Source organism: Chaetodon trifascialis, chromosome 10 (assembly GCF_039877785.1).
Source record: "Chaetodon trifascialis isolate fChaTrf1 chromosome 10, fChaTrf1.hap1, whole genome shotgun sequence".
Taxonomy (NCBI): Eukaryota; Metazoa; Chordata; class Actinopteri; order Chaetodontiformes; family Chaetodontidae; genus Chaetodon; species Chaetodon trifascialis.
The window spans coordinates 29,264,571-29,291,645 of record NC_092065.1 but is presented as its reverse complement, the minus strand read 5'-3'; the positions used below and the strand labels follow the sequence as shown (position 1 = coordinate 29,291,645).

The 27,075-nt window shown below is 49.5% G+C and overlaps 1 protein-coding gene across 2 annotated transcripts in view; it reads left to right on the top strand.

The window, feature by feature from the left end:
- Positions 1-258: 258 nt before the first annotated feature.
- The window catches only part of znf609a (zinc finger protein 609a), a 36,090-nt gene continuing 9,273 nt past the window's right edge, over positions 259-27,075 (top strand). The window contains exons 1-3 of one of the 2 annotated variants that reach the window (XM_070972384.1): positions 259-626; positions 15,769-16,617; positions 26,653-26,878. In XM_070972384.1, coding sequence (XP_070828485.1) covers positions 15,889-16,617; positions 26,653-26,878 — 955 coding nt within the window. In that variant the 5' untranslated portion in view covers positions 259-626; positions 15,769-15,888. The remainder of the gene's footprint in view (positions 627-15,768; positions 16,618-26,652; positions 26,879-27,075) is intronic. The other variant, XM_070972383.1, reaches the window with a different exon arrangement.

Below are 27,075 nucleotides of genomic sequence, written 5' to 3'. Positions count from 1 at the left end.
TCACCACTGAAGTACATTTTCCTCATTATGCTGACGTACTTTTACTGAAGTAACATTTTCAGTGCAGTAACAGAGTATTTTCACAGTGTGGTGCTTTTCTGACCCTTAGAGCAGGATGTGAACACTGCCACTTCTGCTGGTGACAGGACTCCTGTCGTGACTTCCGTCCACTCAATCCAGGTCCAGTCAGTGAGCAGACTCCAGGGGAGCCAGTCCAGGTCCAGTGACTCCATTGATCCAGTGATCCGGGGTTTGGCTGCATTGTACCTAACAGCCATTTAGCCCCACTGTGCTGTTTGTCTGTCTGTTGCTGTCTGTGTGTCTGTTAACGGGGAGAACGCTGATGTGGAAACGGGGAGCATCACATCCAGTCATGGAATACCCGGGATTAGTTCTGTGTACGTCTAGGCCCGACAACTGAGCCCGAAATGTCGATGTTTCCCGCTGTTTTCCAGTTTTCTCCGGGATGTGACCGTGTGATGGCTGCGGTCCAGTGAACTGGGAGCACGTTGACTGGTCTGCCTGTTCAATCCACCAGTTTGGGAGCTTGTCGTAATTGTTTTGTTGGGATTACCGGAACCTATGGAGTGTACATGAACATTGGCCGGATAGTGATTTCAAACGGGGTAAGTGCACTCGTTGAACTCGGCTTCCTTGGTCGGATTTGGATCCACTTTTTTAAACGCGGGATAGCCTGCTAGCTATCCTGGGGGTTAGCTCAGCAGGCTAGCTCCTGCCTTTGTCTGGAGAGACCGGGGAGCTAAGAGGCATGCGTCCATCATCGGACACGTCCCCGTCTGACCCGCTTGTGTCCGTTTACCTGAAAATTTCGATCCACAGACTGCACGCTCACTCACACATACCAGTGCGTTTCACTGTTTGTGTAACGACTAGTCTCACCTGTTAATGACGTTAGCTACGTAACGTTAGCTAGCTTACGTTACGATGTCCGTTTGGTTTGTTTAACCGTCAGCTTAAACGAGCAGTTAGATGTTTAGCTTGTTGTAGAGATTGTAGCGTTTTAGATACTCCCGAACAGCAATGAAACGTATTCCAGATCCTCTCATTTTGTAATATTATTGTGACTCTGCTTGCAATTGACATAAATGCTGGATACAAGGGAAAACAACATGGGGGCAAATGTAAATGGCTGTCCGATAATGGATCTCTGTGTGACAGGGAGGCTGAATGCGCCGCATCGGTAATTGTCCATCACACGACAAATAGGACGTTGGGTCAACAGTTACATAAAGGATCTGTGCAGAGATGTACATTTGGGCTTGGATCTGGTTCGACGTCTAATCTCGCCCTGAAATGCTGGTGGGGTTGCTCTAACATGGTTGGTTTGATGCAAAGTTACGCGGTGAATAGTGAAATCTGACCGACAGAGCTAAACAGCAGTGCGTCCGATAATGGATCTTGTTAGCCTTGTAGCGGGCCACGGTGGGCCTCGGACTGGGTGCATAAGTTGTGACAAGTACCTTCGTATTATTCGATGTTGGACTGTTAAGTAAATGTTTTTGTTTGTGTTTGACTCCAATATTATTCCGTTAAATCGTCCGTGAGACGTTATTAGTGTGCACGTTAGCTTTGGTTAAAGGGCAGAGAGCTCCAGGGCGGACGAATCAGCTCCACTAGCTAGCTAGCGTCCGATAAATTCAGCTAACGGTAGCTAGCATTGCTAGCCCCGCGGACCTGGAGCTTGCAACAATTTAATGTTTCTTTGCGTTTGCAGTAAGCTAGCCTCACTCCCTCATTTAATTGGCATTTTAAGCATTGCTTTTGTTTATTGTTCCCACGACGTTAACGGGCAGCGGTCCACAGATGAGTAACGTGGCTAACGTAATGCAGGCTAACGGTATGAGATAAATATGTGCTGATCAGCGCTGCCAGCTTCACTTCATCTGGAGCTGTTGCACTGATGCAGAAGTCAGTTTAGTTGCTGTCAGATAAATATGTCGTGAAAAATGTCACCTATAGACACAAGAAGCAGGTGGTTGAAGGCCTGTAACGTTAGATATCAGGCTAAACTATGAGGAAGGAAAATACTCGTCTGTTGTAGTTTAGTTTGAACACCTGGAAGCGCGTCATCAAGGTGTGTGACAGTCTTTTAGCATAGAATATGCTCATTTTATCCACCTGTAGTGCTGTTCTTGTTTTAATTCCACTATCAGGACACTCATTAACTCTGAAGCAGCACCAGGGGTCATGAAACGTATCTGTTCATGAACAAAGGGACACAACAGGCAGTCCATGTCTGTCTGTCAGCTCAACCTGTGGACATACAGGACATCAGTCCATGTCTGTCTGTCAGCTCAACCTGTGGACATACAGGACATCAGTCCATGTCTGTCTGTCAGCTCAACCTGTGGACATACAGGACATCAGTCCATGTCTGTCTGTCAGCTCAACCTGTGGACATACAGGACATCAGTCCATGTCTGTCTGTCAGCTCAACCTGTGGACATACAGGACATCAGTCCATGTCTGTCTGTCAGCTCAAGCTGTGGACATACAGGACATCAGTCCATGTTTGTCTGTCAGCTCAAGCTGTGGACATACAGGACATCAGTCCATGTCTGTCTGTCAGCTCAATCAGTGGACATACAGGTTCATATTGTGGGAGGTGGATTCTGTCAGCGTCTCACCGTCGTTTGAGCCGTATGACTCGAGCTGCTTGTCCATCATCATACTTACTGACTGAGCTGTCGCTGCCTTCTCTCAGGTGGTGCACCTGTAGATTTGTGGCCTTGGGGTCGAGGTAGCTGTACCTAAAGATGGACTTGAACTTGGAGGAGAGGTGCAGTAACAGTGCCAGTAGTCCATGTCAGTGCTGTGGGAGAGCGTGATGAAACCGAGGGGGTTGTCTGAGGCGTCTCATGGCACTCTTTCAGACCAATCACAGGCGGTCGTTTGGTGGAGGTTTGGACACTAAAAACCTGACTGTTAGTCAGCAAACAGACCCTGCAGCATCGTCCAAGCCTCCTCAAGAGGCTTCAGATGTGATGAAAGGCTCCTCCTGTGTGCTGATTATGTTATGCCTGTAAAAGTTCATATCTGAAGGCTTGACCCCATTAAGATTCTGCTTCCCATTACTGTTGAGTTTTGGATAAGGTCAGCATGTCCTCGCACAGGTCCTGTCATGCTAACGGTCCCTCAGTGCGTTTCATGCTTTGGCTCAGAAACACTTGGAGTGATACGGCAGCTTTGGGTTTAAAGCATAGCCTGATGTCATGTGACAGACAGAGACAGTTTACTGAGACAAGTGTCACTTTTCTGGAGTCTTCATGGCAGGGTGTCCACAAGCTGACGTCCACAGGCTAACTTTAGATAAGACTGTATTTTCACGGCATTTACTGCTGCACATGAAGACGAGCAACAGACAGTCTACATTGTGATGCTGTCTGTTGCGCTGTCTGTTGCCTGAGTGTCTTGATGTCTTCTTTTCCTGCAGATAAGTCAACTCTGAATTCACTTGACTTCAGGCCCTTCAGCAGCTTGAAGGCTGGTTGTTGGTCACGCTTTGTGTCTTCTCATAATGCAGTGGATTCATATAACTCTGGGTTGACTTCTGCTCGGCCTTTTTTTGAGTATATTTGTCTCTTCAGGTACGCAGTCAGGTACTGTGACGTACTTTCTAATGACGTGTCATGCAGAGTAAAGTCACGAGTGTTGTGGTTCTGTCAGTATTGTAGGCAGTAATCTGTCACTTTTCATGTTCAGAAGAACATGTGAACTTTGTCACTGTTGTAATCTTACTGTGTGAAAAACACACTTCAGTTGACTTCTTGCCACCGTGCATCATCATTGTCTCTCTCACACACACACACACACATACACACACACACACACACACACACACACACACACACACACACACACACACACACACACACACACACACACACACACACACACAGTGAACAAGCTCCTGATTAGCAGAGCAGTATCAGTGTGTGTACATTAATAGCTGTGGACATGCAGAGGTCTGGACTGTGGTTCTCTGCGGTCCAGTCAGACCTTGGTGGTGTTGGCTGATGGTCCGGTCGACGGCAGGACCGCTGAGCTGGTCTGCCCTGGAGGGGGACTCCAACAGGAGGCAGAAATCTGTCTGCTCCTCCTGGGGGGGGCACTCAGACAGGAAGAGAGAGTTACCTGACCTGTCAGCGCTCAGTCCTGGAGGTCCTTCAGCGACGCTGCAGCCTCGAATGACCTGGAGGGTTTCAGTGGAGTTACCTGAGCTGATGGACACCTGCAGACGTCAGCAGCTCGACCTGTCCGCCACAGAAACACAGCAGAGCAGCAGGCTGTCGGCCTTTGGATGAACGAAGAGACAGATAAATATTAGAGTAAGCAGAAGAGCCTGTACCGCTCGTCTTTTCAGCAGTCACAACAAACATGAAGCTAGGATGAAGGTTGGTGCAGCCTCCTCATCAGATAGACAACTGTCCATGGCTCAGACATGTCACTTACTACTGATGTACAGAGGTAACGTCAGGGCGGTGCAGGTCTCCTGACCACTGACTGACCTCTGCATCAGGGAGAGATTAATGGAAAGGTGGAGCGGTGGAGGACTGGTGCAGCTCCACATTCTCACTGAAATCCATTCATTTCTGATCAGCTGACAATGATTGATGACATCATTTCTAGACACAGCACGTCCTTGAGATGATTGGCTGGAGAGATGCTGTTACACAGTGGAAACTAGATTTTCATCTGATGAATGAATTCTTTTATTGATCGTGGATTTATGGTTAATGGAGTCATTTCTCAAGCAAAAATATCAGATATTTACTGGTTCCAGCGTCTCCAAGACCTGCCGTCCTCTGCACAGCTTGTGTTTGTTGCCTTTATTGGTTTGCTTGGTCAGGTTAGGGTTAGCCAATCAGAGGCAGAGTAGGGGCAGGTCTCCGTGGAATAAGGGTGGGATAAAGTGATGGCAGCTGGTCACATTTGGTCATGTGACAGATCGGTTTAAGGCTGAGGGTGGAAGCTGAATGCATGTGGCAGCTTGTTGGACCGATCACTGTCAGGATGGCTTTTCATACCTCGTCCAGACTCTTCATCAGATTTTCCTCGTCAGCATGCAGATCTCAGCGCGTGGAGCGAGTCGCAGCCGTCATGGCGGGCTGTAACAGTGGGTCATGTTGTGTGAGCTGAGAGCAGAGCAGCTGATGGAGCTGCACCAGGTAATCAATAAGATGAAGAAGAGAAGAGAGTCCTGATGGATGCAGGCTGGACATGGCTGCTGGTACCAGCTGTCCACTCTTCATGTCCTGAATCACAGCGGGGACAGACTGTAGACCGTCTGAACGCCGTTTCTTTGACACCTTGTTGAGCGTTTTGTTTGGCTGTTTACAGCAGAGAGTGACAGTCTGTTGAGAAAACAAGATTGAAAGCATGGAGGCTGGTCAACAGGGGCCCCCCAGCCCCCCCTTGGTGTGAGTCCAGGTTTGCGTCGGTCAGTCCTGAGTCAGTGTGAACAGAGCTACTCTCAGCAGCAGCTCGGTGGTTTCATGTTTTATTGTCAGAAACATCAGCTGCTTCCTCATCATCATCGGTTCCTTTTGTCGACTCTTCACGTCCTGAAACGTCTCACTGAACACCTGACGGAGCTTCACCTGAGCAGCAGGTTCAGAGGTCAGAGAGCTTCTGTTCTTCAGAGCAGGAACATGCTCAGTGTTTCCTCTTCAGCTTGAGTTTGGTGTCACGACATGGATTTTCCCAAACCGTTATTAGTGAAGGTATAAAGTCTTAGTTTATTTAAAATGATGTGCGGTACTGTGGCTGTGATAGCATGCAGGTGCAGGGCTGAGCACGTGCTCACAGAACTGGAGTTACATCCGGTGACTTGTCCTCGCTGTGAGGCTGACTACAGTAAGAGGAAGACGTGAAGGTAACAGTACGAGCAAAGCACGCCAGTTTCCAACAGCAGGAGAAACCCTGATATGAAACTGATAAATGTTGACGACTTATTGAATAATTCTGTCGTTCAGCTTCGCTCTCTTGTTAATCTGTCCATAATTTATCCATCACTGACTAACAGCCATTGTTTTTTAAGCCTGCTGGTTGGGCTAGAGTTTTGGGAATATTGATCCCTGTGCCAGCAGGAGGAGGCTGCGTTGAAGATCAGGGCTGGACTCTCAGGTGCAAAGCAACGTTATTTGGCAGTGGGACTGCTCAGCAGCGTTGAATTGAATTTCCAGAGGAATGGCGGCGATGTGCACCGCGGCCGTCAGGTGAAGTGACAGCGCCTGTGCTGCAGAGGAGCTCGGCCTATCAGCCAGCGTGCCGTCTTCCCAGGTTTCAAGGGCGTGACGCTTGTGAAAGTGTGGTGACACGCAGACAGCGTGCTAAGATTTAAACGAGCTGATGTGGACCCTGCAGCTGTTTGTCTGAGCAGGTCAACAGGCGATCCAGAACTGGGAGGACGACAGTCCACAGCCTCATGTCTGCTTTCGTTTCCACGCTGCAGGCCTTTCATATCAGAGCAGCTTCCAGCAGGCTTTGTGCTAAACTAAACTTTACAGTTATCACGTATTCATCTCTGAGCTGAAACAGGATGCGGGTGTTTCCACTGACAGCTGCGTGACAAAGCCTGCAGGTGAAGGTTTTCTCTTTTCTTCAGAAAACTATCCACAAAATGGAGGATGCCCCCTTTTATGTAGAGAGTGAGAGACTTGATTCAGAGGCTGAGGTGTCGTGGTTAAACTTTCACTTCCTTCAGCCTCCAGGTCTCACTGGTGAACGGATGCACGGCGGTGCTGCAGGTGGAAGCAGCCTCTGCTGGGCTGCAGCTGGCTGTGATTGAGCGTCAGCAGGACGGTCAGTGTTCAGCCGCAGACTGCTGCTCGACACACTGCTGCTCGACACACTGCTGCTCGACACGCTGCTGCTCGACACACTGCTGCTCGACACACTGCTGCTCCTCACGCTGCTGCTCGACACGCTGCTGCTCGACACACTGCTGCTCGACACACTGCTGCTCGACAAACTGCTGCTCGACACACTGCTGCTCGACACGCTGCTGCTCGACACGCTGCTGCTCGACACGCTGCTGCTCGACACACTGCTGCTCGACACACTGCTGCTCCTCACGCTGCTGCTCGACACGCTGCTGCTCGACACGCTGCTGCTCGACACGCTGCTGCTCGACACGCTGCTGCTCGACACACTGCTGCTCGACACACTGCTGCTCCTCACGCTGCTGCAGGACTTTGGTGTTAATGCGTCTGGTGCTTTTAGCCTGAAAGCTGCAGCTCTGAGCGTGATTTAAAGCTTCAGTCAGCAGCTGCTTTCTGCTGTCAGTGAGCTGCTGTGAATACAGGAGTGTGTTTTTTAACCAGCATCTGACTGACAGCGATGAATGTCGCCATAAAACAAATGACTGCTACGGGTCCTTCATCAATTTCTGAGCTGTATGTTTCCCTCAGCTGTGCAGTAACACTATTTATTCTCCATATTGGCAGCAGAGCTTTCATGAACTGAAGGGTGGTACAAGTGTACATCCCTGGAAGATCTCTTTCAACACTGAAGGCCACTTTTCTGCAGTTTAGCTGATTGAACGTCTGCATCCAGCATTTTAAAATCCTGTCTGTGAGCAGTGTAAATCACTGTGGAGGCCTCTGGCGTCTTATCAGCCTTCAAACTTACGACTCAGTCTCACTTTACATTTGACAACCCGGCCCACCGGCCAGCCCGGTCCCAGTAATCAGGACTGATGGAGCAGGAAGCAGTTTCTGTGAGTGAAGCAGATGCTCTGGATGAGCTGCAACTCCACACAGAAAACCCTGTTTCCAGCCTCACCACAGCTTTCATGAATTATGAATTGGATTCACTCTTTCTTCAGTCAAAACCAACACGTTCTACTTGCTGCGTAGCTCGTGTTTCCTTTCATCTCCTGCCAATGGATGATAAGTCTCATGGTTTTAGGGTTGAGCGTGTCTGTCTAATCACTGCAGACGTACGATCTGAAGCGGATCCTGATTTCAGCGGTTGAAGTGAGCAGAGGTGGTGTGTTCACAGCGCGGCCTGCATCAGACACAGCCTGGCCTGCATGCACTACAGAACCAGAGCAGCCCGTCTGAGCATGACCTTTCAGAATAAAGACCAGATCCATCCACGAGCAGACGGACAGCTGAGAGAGACTCGGGACAGATGTGGACATCTTCCTCCGCAGACAGTTCACTTCTACAGATTCAATCAGAAAACCATCTGATCTAATGATCTAAACCCAGAGCCTGAAAAGGCCAACATGAATACATAGCTCACATGAGCCGTGAGTCTCACAGGAGTAGATTTTTTTTCTCATTATGATGATAAAGAAAGCAGCTTTGTGGAAAGTGTCAGATTGATTGTGATTGTAACGTGAAGGACAAACAGGCAGGGTTTTGTGTCAGACGAGGCTGCTGCTGATGATTTGAAGGTGTGTGCAGCAGTGACTGCTTTAAATAAACCTGTAATCCATGTGAAACGTCAGCGCCGCACACACTGCAGGCCCTCTGTAGTGCACTGCTCAGCAGGCTGAACCGGTCAACGGTTGTGACCTCACAAAACACGTTTTTGGCCATAACTCAAGAGTTCATATGTTTACTACTCACATAAGGAAAAAGCCAGTAAGGCAAACTGCCACAGTGGACGTCCGTCACTGGAGTCAAACTGGTTAATACAGAGAGAACTTCCATCTCACCAGCAAATACACTGAATGTGTTCACCTCCTCAGGTCATTGTCCTGCTGTAGAAGGAAATCGGCTTCAGTGTGGAGCGATGGCCGTCCTGATTCCAGACCGCTTTTGCCCCCACCGCAGCGTCGGGTGGTGTCCAGCACTCCTCCAGCGTCTTTTCATTTGTTCGGTGTCTGAAAAACATCTCAATCTGTCTATAACACTTTTCCCAGTCTTTCTGTGTCCAGTGTCTCTGTTCTGTTGTCTTTGGCTCATCTCCTCCTGGAGTCGCCTCCCCTGCTGCTGACTGTTCAGCAGGTGCTTTCTCATGAAGCCGCCAGCGTCCGTTTCTCACATACTGTCCATCATGTGCTGCTCTTTTGCTCGGTGAGGGAACTTGTTCACATCGTTTATGAGATCTTCAGTGGAATAGCCTTCATGTCTCAGAGCAGTACTTTGATTACTGTACAGATTAGGCTCATCATTGACCTCACGTCCTCGTGTCCTCATGTCTGTCCCATATGAAGAAAACAGCTGACTTCATCATAATGAATGTAAACAACAAACATGGCTACCGTCAGGGCTTTCTCTCACTGGAGAATGTGGTGCATGTTTTCCTTCTCACAGGATGAATGATTGAAACAGTCAAACAGTCCTTTGATTTTCTGTTGAATGTCTAATCTGTTTGAGCAGCAGGTAGAAGTTTTCACCCTGAAATCTGAAGAAGAATAATCCGTATCTCCAAACATCTGTGAGGTTGATGTGTGGTCAGCTCAGCTTTTCCTCTGCTGAATCCAAAGTTGTAAATTCACTTCAGTCCCAGCTTATATAGAACCAGGTTCACCCAGAGCCAGCTTACCAGCAGTCCACACAGAGCCAGAGCAGCAGCAGCACTCAGCTGAAGCTGGCGGGTTCCCAGCCTCGTCTTCCTCGTCCTGCAGTGCAGCTCAGCCTGCTGTAAATCATCAGGCGCGCTGACAGTGTGTTAATATGTGGGCGAGGATTCACCCGGCCCGGGACATGTAGTTTATGGCTCGGCAGAGGCAGAAGATGCTTGCTGGCCCGTCCGTGTTGAGTTGTGGGATGGTCCAGGCCAAGTTTCCATCAGCCCAGCCCGGATGATTTGTCCTGCTGTTGGTGAGAAGCTGGCCGGGCCGGGCCAGGCCGGGCTCGGCTGGGCCGGACCCTCTCCACCTCATTTCCATATAAAGTGGCTCAGAGGAGCGGTGGCCTGTGGAGGGCCTGCCACCGTGCCGCCTTAAATTAAGTGTGGCATCACAGGCAGCTGAGCAGAAACTCTGATCTGAGAACAGCTCTGCGGTCTGGATGACATCAGCTAATCCACTCAGTCATCTTTAACACAAGCAGCTTGGGAGTTTGTGAGTTAGTCCAAACAGCAGAGGCTCAGCATGGGAGCTCTGCAGACCTGTTCACGTTCACTGCCTAACGTACAACACAGCGGCTGATCTGTGGTCAGCTCACACGCTCCAAACATTTACTGGTTTCCATCATTTTAGTGCTAAAATGATTATGATACCTCAGTTAATCAGGCACGGCTCAGCATGCTTGAAAACTTGTTTAAGACAAATTGTTTGTCATGAATAAGCAAACGCTGTGTGCTGGACCTGAAACGTGTGATCCATCAGTCGAGTGACAGAAGTCGTTCTGCTAACCTGTTAATGGTTTGAGTCATCTCATCTTCATCCTCTGCTTCCACGTTCTCAGACGTGAGGCTTTGCTGCTTTTCTGTTTTTTGTCTCAGTAGATTATTTATGTTTAGTTTGGACAAAACAGGACACGCTTTTATTTGATATGTTCTACCCTCAGTCGAGTCATTAAGAACATAATTGTCAGATTCATCACTGCTGGATTATTATTGCAGCAGACTCTGTGCTCCACCTTCTGGTCAGAACCAGAGAGAACGTTGAGGTTCAACACCCCGCCCCCACCCACGGACAGATAACCAGCCAGTGACTTTGATTATTGATTCATCCTTTTATTCATTCATCAAGGTTCTGACCTTTCAAGTGGAAGAATTTGCTTTAGGAAGCTGAAACCATGAACTAATTAATTAATGAATCAAACCTCAGAGAATGAGTAATCAGCTGTTCTGATGAGGGATTGATCTTTGTCGTTTGTTAAGCAGGAAGGCGGAAACATTCCTGGTTCAGCCTTTTCTTCAGTAAACTCAATGTTGTTTTTTAGCTGGTGGAACATTTCAGTCAGGATTCAGGAACTGTGACGGTTTTATTCTAAATCAGCACATCAATCAATAAAGAAAAGAGTCATCGGCTGCAGAACTCTTTTCCACTGTTGGTCGGACACATTGGGCTCAGTGTGATTGGCTTTTCTCACCACTAACTGTTCATGGCTGAATGATTATTCTTGGATGTCCAGGAGAGGAATCTACAATGCAGAGACTCTTCAGTGGTAACGTAGACTCTTCGGTGTGAACGTAGATTTCAGTGATAAGGTAGACCCTTCAGTGATAACGTAGACTCTTCGGTGATAACGTAGACTCTTCAGTGGTAACGTAGACTCTTCGGTGATAACGTAGACCCTTCAGTGATAATGTAGACTCTTCAGTGGTAACGTAGACTCTTCGGTGATAACGTAGACCCTTCAGTGATAATGTAGACTTCGGTGATAACGTAGACTCTTCAGTGGTAACGGAGACTCTTCGGTGATAACGTAGACTCTTCAGTGATAATGTAGACTCTTCGGTGGTAACGTAGACTCTTCAGTGGTAACGTAGACTCTTCGGTGATAACGTAGACCCTTCAGTGATAATGTAGACTCTTCAGTGGTAACGTAGACTCTTCGGTGATAACGTAGACCCTTCAGTGATAATGTAGACTCTTCAGTGGTAACGTAGACTCTTCGGTGATAACGTAGACCCTTCAGTGATAATGTAGACTTCGGTGATAACGTAGACTCTTCAGTGGTAACGGAGACTCTTCGGTGATAACGTAGACTCTTCAGTGATAATGTAGACTCTTCGGTGATAACGTAGACTTCGGTGATAACTTAGACTCTTCAGTGATAATGTAGACTCTTCAGTGATAACGTAGACTTCGGTGATAACTTAGACTCTTCAGTGATAACGTAGAGTTCAGTGATAACGTAGACTCTTCAGTGTGAACGTAGACTTCAGTGATAACGTAGACTCTTCGGTGATAACGTAGACTCTTCAGTGATAACGTAGACTCTTCAGTGGTAACGTAGACTCTTCAGTGGTAACGTAGACTTCGGTGATAACGTAGACTCTTCAGTGATGGCCGTAGCGTATTTGACGGACCCGGCGCTCTCCAGTTTCCAGCGTGGCGTGGGTGTGCTGTTTGCAGTGTGCTTGGTTTAAGCCTCACAGGCTCGTTTTCAGTGTTTTGTCGGTGTTGTCGGTGTGTTTGCTGTGGCTTTGGTCTGAGCATCTGAAGTCTTGTTGTTGGCAGCAGGATTAGCACTGCCCCCTCCTGTTTGGCCATCTGGCTTCTCAGCCACTGAGGTGGAGCAAGGCTAAACGCCTGATTGGCCAGGCGGAGCAGTTAGTGTGAAGTAACTCTCCCAGCTCACAGGTCAAAGGTCAGCCTGCTACATCTGGTCTAGTAGTTGGAAACATGTAACACCTCCTCCAACACAAAGCAGCATAAAATCAAAGCAGATGAGGACGACTGTCCCTCGTGTCCGAGTCCTCTCAGGAACCCTATGAGGGAATGTCTCCACTTCTGGCTCAAACGTTCACTCTGACTTGAGCTCATTAGATTATGTGGTCAAAGGTCACTGTGACCTCACAGAGCACATTTTACACCATATCTCAAGAGGTCATACGTTTATTGTGACAAAAAATGTCTCTGAAGATAAAATGATGATGTGAGGACATTTTCTAACAGGTCAAAGGTCATCTTCTCTGTGACATCATCATCTTTTGTGTGCATTGCTCAGGACCTGAAGGACAGACTGAGACCATGTGTCTCACGTGGTCTGATCCTGAATCAGTGACTGTGGTTCAGATCTCCTGCTGTCGGTTGAACGTGTGTGGAGCAGTTTGACCGTCTGCTGCGTCTCTGCAGCAGCGTCCATGTTTGTCTCCATGTGATGAAGCTCTCTATTAGTCCTCTGTCCTCCTCTGGACAAATAGACTCTACATGTTGACACAGAGAACAAACACACTTTAATTAAACTCCTTCAGAGTCTTCACAGCAGACATGAGGTGAGTGTGGACAGACATGATGGAAACAGCAGCCTGATTGGATAATAAGTGTTGAAATGAACTTCTGACCATCCATTACAGTCTTAGGTTCCTTATTGTGTTTTTGGCTATTTCAGGGTGTTCATCTGATCCTATATGGGATTATGGAAGATATAATCCAGTACTTCAGTTCTCCCTTTAACATTGAACGGTTCTCCAGCAGGCTGTGAACCTGAACGCATCATTACCATCAGTTGGAGGTTTAGAAACAGACCTCGTGCCCTTGGAAAACAAGGACACCCCACAAAGCTAAATTTGTCCAGCAATGGAAATCCCAGTCAGGCCTAATCGAATCAGCTGCTCCTTGGATCAAAGCTCCCTGTCAAGTGAATTTCACGGCGATCTGCTCAGATGTGTTCAGATGATGGTGCTGACAGACGAACAGGCTCAGCGGTGGGTGAAACATGGCTTCCTCGGCCGGAGTTAGACTTTTGGCGGATGGATTTTTGTGAGCTTCACTGAAACAGATTTGGTGTGTGTGGATGACGGAGGCAGAAACAGATGAACTAAGGAAAGATCAAGAAATGCAACTGAAGTTTTAGCGTATTAAAAATGTGCTTTACTACATGTTAAATTCCTAAAGGACGCAGTAAACTCACTATGGATGCATTCAGGGGACGGTTCAGTTTTACCCCTGATGTTTGATCCACCTACCAGCCGTACTTTAGGGAGAAATTAACTTTTTTTAAGCAGCTCTTAGGTCTGATTTCCACAGTCTTCTCCCTTAAAAATGCTCAGCTAACACCGGTCGTCAAGTTAATACTGAATTTACAGTTTATGGATTATATAGATGCCGAATTGACAAGAAGACTGTTGACACGTGACGCGTGATGTTATGTTGTCTGTTCAATACTGTTGCATTGAGTCATTTTGCATGTTTTGCTAAATCGGTGTTGAACATTTTAAATCAGTCATGTTCCTGTTGTCTGCTCTACATTTGAGGGTCAGTGGAAATGTGCGTATTTGATTAAAGGTTATTAGAAGATGAAGTTAATTAAACGGATTCAAACTGAGCTGAAGGTGTTCATTTTGAGCGTTTTAAAGTGGACCGGTGCAGGTCATGTCAGTCACCTGTTACTGCATGTGTGATGCTTACCTGAGCGAACCTCAGTGAAATATCAGCCGTGATGTCTCTCCTGAGATCCTTCTCACTGTTTTTATTCTATTGTGAGTTTCAGGAAAGCTTCAAGTCAGGGAACAGTGGATTTTGTGTATTGAGTGGGTGGAGGGGAATAATGTTTAAACCACAGCATGATGTACAGGATTTTACAAGATAAGACACATAAATCTAACAAGATAAGATCTAACTTTATTGATCCCACGCCGGAGAAGTGAACAGACCCCATCGTGTGATGCCTGCCTCCCAGTTAACCCTGTTATCTGGTGTCAGCGTGTCAAGGACGCTCTTCAGTGCCAGGTCAGGGAGAAGGGGGCATTGCCTCAGAGGAGAAGTCTCTTCGAAGTTCAGCCTGAATGAACTGTTGCGTTGTCTGTTTGCTTGGTGTTGTTAATCAGAACCTTAATTAGCATCAGTGTTGAGTCACTCAGGCTGTGGGCTGTTAACATTAGAGCCCAACCCCCTCCCATCCACTCCCATGGCTCTGCCAACAGCCCCGCATTGTCAGAGGAGGTCAGGGGTTACACTCCTCCATTCATATGATAAGTGGCCCAAAGCAGGCTTTAGAGGAGGGCTGCGTCTGCTCCCTCATGCTGCTCGTCGCAGGGCGCTGCTGGGAAAAAGCCTCGCGTGAATGGCTGTGATTCTTCGTCAATACAGCCTTTATGTCAGGAGCAATAAACCTCCTCCACCCACTTTACCAGTCTGTCTCCAGGAGACACTACAGGAAGTAACCGACCTGCTCTGCCCTGATCACAACAGCCGGCCTTCAAGGACACTTTGACTCTGCAGCTCCATCCGCCTGAAAGCTTCAGATAAACCACTGAAACACAGGGTCAGGGCTTCAACCACTAATCGATTACCGATCGTCATTGATAACACCATGAAACCGTAACAGTGTAACTGTGCCATCGTTAGCCGAAAGGCACCGTTTTAGCTCTTTTGAACAGGGAGAGCTCTGACACTCAAGCACAGACCCAAACTAAAGGAGGCAGCGTCATCTATCACAGGAAGGAAAACCAGTGAGCATCAACTGATCGCCAACTGGTGCTTACCCAGGCCACATGCAGCCCACAAAGCAGCTTCCCAACCAGCGAGTGATCGTGTTAGCCAGCCGAACTCTGGCAACGAGGCACAAAGTCCAGAATTCATAGTTCACCTGTTCATCAGAGTGAGATTATTCTCCAGCTCCATCCTCTCTGCTCGGTGGACCCTCCATCACACCGGCCGGACTACAGGAGGAAACCCCAGAGCTGTCAGAGGATCGCTGAGCTGCTCTGTTAGAGGCCTCAGTGGGGTTTATTGTCGTTGGGCAGCTGCTGTGTTGAGTCTCAAATGGAGTATGCTTGCTTCCTGGATCCTGAAGAGGAGTGGTTGTTGAGATCAGGATTCATTCATTGGTCGCTGAGCTGTGGGTTTTGGATGGAGCTCCACTGCCTCCTTGGTGGAGCTCTGAGAGCATTTTCTAGGTCAGAATCTAGTTACCATCATGGGTTTTACATGATTTGCTCATACTGATAGAGACGCATAAAAGATGGAAGACATTTGGTAAGAAACTGAAAATATTGAACAATATTGAACAATAGGCTAATTAGATTCATTAGAGCTGCAAGTCCGGCCCCCAGAGGACCCTGATGTAAACACTGTGTTCCCGACCTCGCTCTCTGATTTTTGTTCATTATTATGATTAATCTTGAAGCCCTTTTTGTCTTCGTCTAACCTGTTGTTTGTCCTGCGTGCAGGAGGCGATGTGGGGAGCAGGGAGGAGGCGCGGGGTCCAGCCCTGAGGACGCGTCCTGCGGCTGGGAGGAGCGTGGCCCTCCTGCGGCCCTCCTGCGGCGCTCCGGGACGCTCCTACTAAGATGTCCCTCAGCAGCGGCCCTGCAGGCGGGAAAGGTGTGGACTCCAACGCGGTGGACACGTACGACAGCGGCGATGAGTGGGATATCGGTGTTGGCAATCTGATCATTGACCTGGACGCCGACTTGGAGAAGGACAAACTAGAGATGTCGAGCAGTAAGGAGGGAGGGGGCATGGCCGCCCCTCCCAGCGCTGTGGCTGCTTTACCTGACAATATAAAGTTTGTTAGTCCTGTAGCCGCCATGCAGGGCAAAGAGAGCAAATCCAAATCCAAACGTAGTAAAAACTCTAAGGAGAGCGTGAAGGCCCCGGTCTCAGACAGTGCTAAGAAGGAGGTTCAGGGTCGGGCCCCCGGGGACCCTCCACCCCAGAACCCCAACTCTAACCCCAGTAAGGGAACTGATAAGTCTAGTAAACCCTCCCGTACCCTCCCTGCTGTGAAAAAGGACAAGGACGGGGTGTCTGGGAAAACTAAGAAGGACAAACTGGAGGTTGTGGCCTCAGGAGTGGTCAACGCCGACAAGGAGTCAGCGGGACCCATCCTGCCACTAGGGACCCCTCGCAGCGGCCCGTTTGAGGGTCAACAAAACCCCGAGTTAGCTGCCGCTGAGCAGCTGGGGAATATGGCACTGGACTCTGCAGGGATTGGCCAGCCGGTCTCCATGACAACAGAGCAAGAGGAGGTGGACAACAGCGAATGCCGAAATCTGAAGAAAGTCGTCGGAGTGAAGGTAAGATTGATTTTTCTCAAACTGGAATGTTTTAATGCTTCTTGCTCTGGGGATGCTGTATGCCTTGCTAAAGGACACGTGGACATGTCTCGGCTGCAGGTGTCTCAGTAAACTGGTGCGTTTTAAGCCTTGTTTGACTTTTCTGGAGCGTAGCTGGTTGAACAAAGACCAAAGGAAACGTGCTGCTGGACTGAGACCATGAGAGATGATCTGATTAGTCCAGCAGAGAACTGGTCAGTCTGCTGCAGCGCGTCTGAGGACCACCAGTGTGTTAGTGCACCTTCATGAAGCAGGAAGAGGACTGAGAGCCTCCAGCATGAGCCAAAACACCGGATCCTACATTTCCCATAATGCAACCAATAGCATCAGTTTGTCAGACCCTCCGTGCCGGGTCAGTGCCCGCCCTCGGCTTTCACATCTATGGTTTCCCTTAAAGTTGGTCAGTGTCAGAGAGGTTTAGCATGATGAGAGCTGTGCTGTGCACAACACCTGCACAGGTGTGCCTTCACTGCTGAGGTGAATGTGACAGAAGAGAGCTCCGTCTTCAGACACAGGTATTAATTCTACCGTCTTCACGTCCGGTTCTGACAGTCCAGGCTGCGTACCTTTCATTCTGGGGGGGAAGAAGTCAATCAGCACCATGAATCACCCCCAAGGTTTGACATGAAACAGGTGTTAAAGCATGTACAGACTGAACGCCTCCCGCTCCTCCTCCTTTGACCCTGATAAAACCCTGATTGAGCTGCCTCCACCATCATCTCTGAGTGTTCCTGCCATACGTGACTGTTTCCTGTATTAATGCTCAGATAGTTTGTATTAAGAAGGGAACGCAGAAGGTGAAGGAGGCCACAGTGGAGCTGTGTGTTCGTGCAGATGTGTGCTTTTCCAGATGGAGGTACAGATTCTGATGTTTTTCCTCTCAGTGCTCAGACTCCTCTGTCAGTATCTCCTCCACAGCTGCTGTTCAGCCCAGCTTCCCTCATCTTTTTACCAAATTTAGCTTAGCTTTGAGGTTTCCGGTCCTGCCAAACCGTCCTGCTGGCCTGCACCGCAGGCTGTCTGTTATCCAGCACCGTGGAGGCCGGCTGCCAAGATCCAGCGCTTGTGAAGCGTTTCCTGGTCCAGCTGGCCGTCCTCGTCCGTCCGTCCGTCCGTCCTCGTCCGTCCGTCCGTCCGTCCGTCACTCACTGCTGTTACCTCCGGCCTCTCAGTTACAGGCGGACAGTGAGCCAGCCGGCTGTGGGTGTCGCACCGCCTCAACCTCACGAGGGTTTGGCCACTAAAACCTTTAAAGCGTCATCTGTCCTGCTCTGGCTGTCATGGAAAAATGCTTTAAACTCTCATCAGTGCGTCATGTTTAGCACATCGCTGGATCTCATTTCTGGTGAAGAATCTGCTTTAATTAGTGATTTAAAGTTATCTGTCAGTTACACAGGTGAAGATGGTATGAGGAAGGAGACGTGAAAAGCAGCTCATGTGTAGAGTTTTCTGAACAGCCTCGAGTCCTAATCAGGGTTAACACCAGGGTCAAAGTGCTGCGGGTCAAAGGTCAGAGTTTAACCTACATCCGCTAACGCCACGCTTTACGTCTATGAATGAAGGCGTGGTGGTAAGGAGGCGCTCTGAGCAGTAAATACAGAGCAGAAACACTGAACCTGGATGGCTGTGGTGTGTCCAAAGCTGAGGTCTGTTCACACACACATCCATACGAAAGAGGAGAAGTCAGGAGAAGCCTCAGAACAGGTGAGGACAGGTGGAAGCTTCAGTCAGCTTTACGTCAGCCGGCTTTAACTCTGACTAACTCGGAGCTCCTCATTGGTCAAAATGTCCGTCTGCTTCAAACAGTGAGCAAGATCTTTGAATGAGAGCGAATGAGAGGAAAATCTGATTGAGCTGTGGCAGCAGTGCTCCTGCCTGTTTAACGTTTCCTCCACAGAGTCCAGAAAGACAAACGTCGACTAGAAATACGTCGTCATCGGCCGGCGAGTAGCTGCCGTGCTGTGGTCACGTGATCCCCGGCCTTATCACGACCAAATCCACGTCAAACCCTGAAGTGGTCGCAGGCCCAGCCTGCAGCTTGGAGGATGAAGAACTGAAGTGAACGACTGGCTGTGAAAGTCGTTGCTCCTCCTGTGGTCGTTTTTTTCCGCCTCTTTCATTTGTTTTAACGTGAAAGCTCATCCACACACGTTTTCTCCTTCTTTGCTTCATTATTGTTATTATTTCACCAGCATCGCACAGGCTTCTGTCAGTTTGATTGACAGCTGCTTCACCCGCCTCCCTGATGACCTCTCGTGAGATAAGACGTGCTGTGATCGATCGGCGGTGTGATGGTTAAATCTGATGCGGTGACCATCGTGTCATCTGATCCAGGCCTCAAACAGGTGGTGCGTTCAGGCTCAGACAGCCTTTGGATTCAGGCTTCGGTTGGTGTTTGATCAAAGGTTAAACAGGCTGCTGAGTCATGTGTGGCTGTTGGTTCAAGGTTAGACTGGCTTCTGGTTCAGGGCCAAGTGGGCTGTGGCTTTGGGCTCAACAGGCTGATTCAGGGTATAATCAGATAATTCAGAGCATCAGCCTGAGGCGAAGCGCAAAGTTTCAAGTCTATCAGGAAGTCGGCTCGTTCAGCTTAAAGTGAGAGATCAGTTTTTAGCGTTTTGTTAGGACACTCAGCGAGATGCGTCCTGACGTCTGAAGGTCGTTCGTTCCAGAGCTTTGAGTCGTTGATTTTCTTCCTGCTGTTTCTGGAAGCCTGCAGTGAAGCGGCAGCAGATGATCAGAGTTCTCGAAGGCAAAGGTGAAGTGTTGAAGCGTGTTAATGTGACGCAGGCCGAGCGGCTATCAGCTGATCGCTGGTTAAAGTTTCTCAGTAGAAACGAGTTCAGTGTTCCTGCAGCCAGATCTGTCTGACAGGGGACACTCTGGAGACAGTCTGTTTGGACACCACAGACAGAAACAATGACACCGCGAGGACTCAGACTCAGACTAAACACTCCGTAAAGACTGTGGAAAAGCAGTCAAGCGCTGTCTTCTTATTGGACAGCTTACAGTGCAGACAGACAGGATGATTACAGAGACTGGGCGGGGGGGGGGGGGGCTGCTCTTCCTGCAGCTAACATCTGCCTGTTTCCAGCTGCTCATTGGTGTTTGATAGCCACAACCTTCAGTGATTCAAACAGCCGTTAACATTAGCTTGTGGTGTCAGAGTCTGTTTGACAGTGTCTTCAGTGTCTTTGAGTCGACCTGTTGGACTGCAGCTTCACATGAGACGTCACTGATGTCCCTGTGGATCAGTGTCCTGCTCAGACTCAGTGAAGAGCAAACTGAACTTCAGTGCACTCCCTGCTCAATGCTGTGGACAGTAAACCCTGTATTCACAGACTAACATCAGGTGCACCAGCTGCCTTCACAAGTCACACACATAGTTCAACAGTCCACCTCAGTGTTATACTCCTGTTCTGTGGAGGCCTCAGAGTTCATCAGAGAACTTTATCAGACCAGCAGCACCATGAAGACCAAGCAGCCCATCACACAGCTCAGGGGCTCCATTAAAACCAAATGGCCAGCTTTGAACAGAGCACCATTAAATCCATCAGTGGAACATGGAAAGAATGTGGCTCAGCCGCCAAGTTCAGGCCAGCGTTAACCGGAGAATCATCCAGGAGGCTCAGCTGAGACAACCCGTCCTCAGGACCACCAGAGTGACCTTCAGAGGAGAGCTGCTGCTGAAAGAAAGACCCTAGATCCTGTTTGGAGTTCACCAGCAGCCACATGGAGACGTGAGGACGACGGCATCAGCATCAGCCAGAGAGCAGCATCTCGCTGGGAGGATGCTGCTCATCAGCTGGTCTGGACTGAAGGAAGGATGGGTGGACCGTTTCAGTCTGCAGAAGACTTGAAGCATCTCATTGTACCGTTAGCCCTAAAAATGACTTCATCCCAGGCCTGATGTTCAGCAGGAGCACAAAATATATCCTCCAGAAGATCGCAGGTTTATTTCAGAAATGGCTGCATTCCTTTTACATGGGTGTACCTAATAAACTGGCAGTATGCAGGTGGTGATATAAAACCAAAATGTGCTGATGACTGGGGCTGTCTGAGCAGCTCCAGAGCCGCCTCAGTAAACCAGCTCCCTCCTGACCTTTGATTTAGTTCAGCCTTGTTGTTTTTGCAGCTCCGTGTGTGTTTCTGTAGCTCCGACGCTCCTGAATGATTTCTTTCCACTGCACATTCGCTTTTCCTCCTCTGAAGCGTTGATTCAGGCCAAATACTGTAAATTCCAGTCTGGGAGGTATAAAGGTATGAAGACATGGCCGGTGCCCAGACCAGCTTTCCACCTGCACGTTAAGCTGAGAGCGGGGAGCAGCGGGGGGCTCTGGGGGCTCTGCACATGCTTTCTGGGAAACACAAGTGGAGGAAGACGCGGCGGCTTGAGGGAAAAGTGCGTTCACTGAAAAGTAAATTAAGGCTATCGGGCCAGACGCCTCAGCTCTGCAGCCAGCCTTCCTGGAAGAGGGCTAACAGAACAGGTCACATGTCCCCTCAGAGGGGGGACGCCTGTTTGTCTCTGAGGACACCTCAAAGTTTGAAGTTCACTCGTTTCAGACGTCCACTGGCTCATTTGCTTTGGCTGGGTCTTAAGTTTGAGTCCAGGCTCCATTAAAATCTTCGTCAAATTTCTCTGAGACCGGATGTGTTCCCCGACCACCTGTTAACGACAGATCAGTGTTATTTATTGCATGTACTATTAGTCATTGCAAGAAAAACTGGATGAAACCTGACTCCCCTACAGTTGCTCAATGGCTGCAGAGGGTAAAACTTGTATATCAGATGGAATTTATGACTGCCCAGTTACAGCTTAAAGTACCTATCTTTATGAGAAGATGGGCCCCAGTTAGTGACTACCTACCCTAAGACTCCTAACGAGTTACCTTTCATTTAACTAAGCATTATTATTATCAATATGTGAATTGCTTTTATCCATATGTTGCTGTTTGAATACTGAACCAGCAGTGTGTAAGTGCACTGTATATATGCAAGAACCATTTCTGCCCGACAGATATGACCCAATCTCAGGATGCTTTATTGTTTTAGTTTAGCTTTGTTCTGTTTTTTTGGACCTCAATTGTCAATTGTCACTTATTATGTGTATACAGACAATAAAGTTAAAAAAAAAAAAAATTCTCTGAGACCACATCACCGTTCTCAGAGCTGGAGACCTGGATCCATTCAAAGATCCAGAGGGGGAGAGAGAGAGAGGAGGGAGAGAAGAAGGGAGAGAAGAAGGGAGAGAGGAGGAATCGCTGTGGTCTCCCTCCATCCCTCCATCCCAGATGTTATTCCATCCCTGAAGAAAGAACTGCTCACCTGTTGTTCATTTCTAACATCCCTTTGGGTCAGTGTGAGGCAGGGAGGGCCACCGAGGAGGAGGAGGAGGAGGAGGAGGAGGAGGAGGAGGAGGAGGAGGAGGAGGAGGAGGGTGGTAGTCCCTGGGGTTTTAAGGGTCATTTGGGGTTGTGGATATGTTCAGCTCAGTGTGTTAGACTCTGTTCTCTCTTGAACTCAGCCGATCAATCAATCAATCAATGAAAATCAGCTGAGTGAGTCGCTGATGAGGAGCAGGTATTCCTTTTAATGTAAGTCAAAGGTGTGTTTGGTGTCATTGATCTCTGTCTGAGTCACTAAACTTTGTCTTACTCTTGTTTTTAGGATTATAGTCATTTCTGATTGGTTGGCTGCTGTGATGCTGCAGATTCGTCCACTGTGAGATGAATATTGATCTCAGTAATCACCGATCGGCCTGTGTGTCAGTCAGATGTGACTCAGTGTCCTTTTCCATGGTAAAGGTGAACACCGCTGAGCCGCCGTGGTCGTGTTGAGGGAGTCCACGTGGAGCCAGTCGTCCTCGGACAGCTCCAGCGTCCCGCCGTCTGTCAGCGGCTCCGCTCTGTCCGTCACGTGGCGGTGACGGCCCGGCGCTGCGGGTGGATGTGCTGCAGCATGTTGCTGATGGAGCTCCAGAGTGTCGTACAGGGTGGTTTGTTTGTGTGTGCCTGCACCAATCAGCCGTGGACCTGAGCCCAGCTCACACGGTCAGGGACACAGCTGACGGCCTCACGCGTCCTCGCATGCTGGTCGCACCTCACAGCTGTCAGCAGTGTGTTTGCGGCACCACGGTCAATTTCTGCAGGTTTAGACCAATAAGAAACTATTAAAAACGGTTCCTCCTCGCTGTCGGAGCTGAGTGGATGTCTCTGACTGCAGCGCTGTCGTGGACTTGTGCTTATCGTCTCTCCTGGACCGGTTTAATACTCAGTCTTGTAAATGAAGCAGAATTATTCCAGCTCAGCATCTGTTTGTCCTGTTTGAGTTTAACATTCGTCCTGTTTGAAAGCGAACACGATCTAGGAGGAGAAATCGACTTTAATGTGTGAAGCCTGGAATAACCTCACTTCTCCATGAAGTGACACATTAAACGAGCTTCGGCTGTCCGGCTGAGCTGAGCCTCAGAGTCTGAAGAGCTGATGGCTGTCGCTGGTCCTCGCTCACAGCCGCCGATGGCCTTGAAAGGAATGTGCCCCGTTGTAATGAATACCTCTCTGAATGCAGAGGAGGAGGAGGAAGAGGAGCGGGGGCTGGTGTTTCCCAGCCCAGGAGGTGTCCTGTTGGTTGGAGCTCTGCAGCCGGTGGTGAGGAGGAGGAGCAGAGGAGGAGGCACAGTTTGAGACAGTCCGTTGGAGGGTTTTCTGCTTGTCTGGGGGTTTCCCAGCATTCCAGGCAGCCATGTTTTTTTATTCTTAAAGAGGACAGCGAAGGGGCGGGGCGCTTTGTTTCTTCTGTTACCATGGCAGCACTCTCTTAACCAGTCAGTGACCCAGCGCCTGGCAGTCTTCATCACGCAGCCCGGGTCTGCTGTCTGCAGGGAGGACAAAGGTCTTCTCACAGCCTGGAGGACAAGCTGAAGACGTCCATCACTGTTGGACTCCACTGACTGCAGCTAGCTCCAGACAGACAACAAACTGTGGATGAAGCGTGTTTTCAGACCAGGACCTGGTGTTTGGCTCAGGCCTGGAACCGTTTGTCTGCCAGGATCTGGATCCGTGTGGCTGCAGCTCAGTCCAGGATGTTTCAGCACATCAGTAAATTCTGTTTATGCAGCAAATAAAAGCAGCTGTAAAAATGTGTTGATGCATTTCTTTGGATTTGTCTTTTATGTTCCTGTTGAAGTTCTTGGAAAAGCAGATGATGGGCAGCTTGTTTCTGTGGCTCTTTAATGTTCCAGCTGGTCCGGACCCAGCTCTCCTCAGGTAGTGGATCTGCTGCGTCGAGTCTATGTGCTGGTTAGATTCTGGATTAATAATCTGAAGTAAGCGCTAATTTAATCCATCAGATTAATGTCGTGAAGTACAAGCCGAAAGTGGCATGACATAGAAATACTAGTTGCTGTCATGTCTTATTTACTCTGGGTATTTAGGACAGTTTGAAGACGCCGTGCTGGGACACAGGAAGTGATGATGAAGAGATGGAGACGTGAACATGCTGCTCAGACGTCCATCACTTCCTGTTTAACGCTTGTTTGGTTTGCTTGTTGATGGTTGTGATGAGGGACGTGCTATCTGTCTCTCTGCTCTCATGGGGGCATGCTGTCTGTCTCTGCTCTCACGGGGACGTGCTGTCTGTCTGTCTCTGCTCTCACAGGGACGTGCTGTCTGTCCGTCTCTGGAGAACAGCCATAATGTGACTGACACACATCAGACAAGTGTCTTTGTAAATGTGGAGTCATGGCGTGACTCAGGTGTATGGATGGATTGTCGTCATGTGACCTTTTTCAGTGACTCACCTTCAGGTCACCTCTGTGGTTTAACAGCAGTTCAGTTCAGTCCTGAGAGCTGTTGTTTCATTTCCTGTCAGTGAACTCATTGATTGTCACAGACCGCCCTTCCTGTCCTCACGAGGACTGAACAATCAGTCAGTCAGTCAGTCAGTCAGTCAGTCAGTCAGTCAGTCAGTCAGTCAGTCAATGAAGACGATGCTGATTTTCTAATGTTTGTGAATCACAATATAAACATAATGAACCATGTTTTCTAATGTTGAGCAGCTTTGGGTTCAGACTGCAGGTCGCTGCTGTCTGGGAAGTTTAATGGACATGTCCCACAGTTGTGGACATTTCTGTGTGCGGAACCCTGCGCTGACATAGCGGTGTTCTGTGGGGAACCCTGCGCTGACGTAGCGCCGCTCTGTGGGGAACCCTGCGCTGACGTAGCGGTGTTCTGTGGGGAACCCTGCGCTGACGTAGCGGCATTCTGTGGGGAACCCTGCGCTGACGTAGCGGCATTCTGTGGGGAACCCTGCGCTGACATAGCGGTGTTCTGTGGGGAACCCTGCGCTGACGTAGCGGCATTCTGTGGGGAACCCTGCGCTGACGTAGCGGTGTTCTGTGGGGAACCCTGCGCTGACGTAGCGGCATTCTGTGGGGAACCCTGCGCTGACGTAGCGGCATTCTGTGGGGAACCCTGCGCTGACATAGCGGCGTTCTGTGGGGAACCCTGCGCTGACATAGCGGCATTCTGTGGGGAACCCTGCGCTGACGTAGCGGCATTCTGTGGGGAACCCTGCGCTGACATAGCGGTGTTCTGTGGGGAACCCTGCGCTGACGTAGCGGCATTCTGTGGGGAACCCTGCGCTGACGTAGCGGCATTCTGTGGGGAACCCTGCACTGACATAGTGGTGTTCTGTGGGGAACCCTGTGCTGACGTAGTGGCGTTCTGTGGGGAACCCTGCGCTAACGTAGCAGCGTTCTATAGTTCAGTGATGGATGAGACAAACGGAACCTTTTGTCCTCTGGATGGAACAACACCATCGTCTGGGGTTTAAAGTCCTCAGCTGTTTGTCACCAGTTCAGACCTTTGACTGACTGGTGGGGGTTGGAGGAGGAGGAGGAGGAGGAGGAGGAGGAGGAGGAGGAGGAGGAGGAGGAGGAGGAGGAGGAGGAGGAAGGCCGATGGGTCTCTCCAGCTGCTCTCTGATCTCCTCCTGTCTTGTGGTGAGGAGGCGGTTTGGGAGCATTCCCATGGTGACGACTGACACCTTCCCAGCGCTTCCCGCTCCGCCCCCACACCAGCTGCTCCCCACCTGATTGTTAAGGGTCGTCCTCAGCACCTCCTCCTCTTCTTTGTCCTCTTTCCTCCTCCTCTCCTCACTCTTGTTTCTCCTCCCTCTACATCTTTTTCTGTATTCCTGTTCTCTCCTCACAGTCAGCCTCAGGTTTTCACATACAGAGAACTGGTTTTGGTGTTTAACGGTGCAGAAAGACGAAGATTTAAAAATATATTACAGAAGTCAAGAATCAGAAATGTTAAGTCTGAGTTTCCATTAAAAATGTCTGAAGTGTGTCTGTCTAAGAGTGAAAGAGCTGCATAAAATGTAAAAGATCCCGTCTCTCAGACTGCGTTATATCCGCCATCTGATGTTGTCCCACATTTCCCAGAATGCTTTTCACAGCACCAGGCGACGCTGCACTGCTCTGAGGGGTGGGTGGAGGTGATGGTGTGTATGTACATTATTCTGAGGTGAAGCTGCTCATCTGTCTGTCATTCTGTGTGGTCACTGCGAGCCCGCCCCCTCATCCCATTGGCTCTGCACTAAGATGATGTCATGCACAAAAGCAGCTGTGATGAAGAGCGAGAGTGATCTGATGAAGGTGGAAGGGCGAGCTGCAGCTGCTGTTCAGGCCAGCATGAACTCATTTTGGCCTCTTGGGGGCAGCAGAGCGTCGACATACGTGACGCTTAGAAAGCGTGCTAACGTGTTAGCGGACGCACAGCTCGTCTCTGCAGGTGACACCTTTCACATGACGTGCTGCTCTGTACAAATTTTATCGACACGTGTGTGGTGTGACAGCAGACGAGCGACTCGTCCTCTGTCTGAGCTGTGTGTGGACATGTTGACCTCTGAGTCTCTCGCAAAGTCTTTTCCAGTTTGTCCACCTCAGAATGTGTGTCTCACCTTTGTCTCTCCTCTGTCTCCCTCATCCAGATGGAGTCTCCGGTCTCCACCCCCGCTCCTCCTCCTCTCCACCTCCTTGCTCCCGTCGCCAACAGCGACATCTCGTCTCCGTGTGAGCAGATCATGGTTCGCACGCGCTCAGTGGCGGTGAACACGGCGGACGCCTCACTGGCCACCGAACCGGAGTGCCTGGGACCCTGTGAGCCAGGCACCAGCGTCAACCTGGAGGGCATCGTGTGGCAGGAGACTGAGGACGGTGAGATCAACGTCTGAAAGACAATGAAAGACATGATGACGCTCAGCCAGCAGTCTGCCTGTGTCTCCTATTGACAGCCATGAAACGAGACAGGAAGGAGTGAGGGAGGGACGGCAGAGTGAGGGAGGGACGGCAGAGTGAGGGAGGGACGGCAGAGTGAGGGAGGGACAACAGAGGGAGGGAGGGAGGGAGGGAGG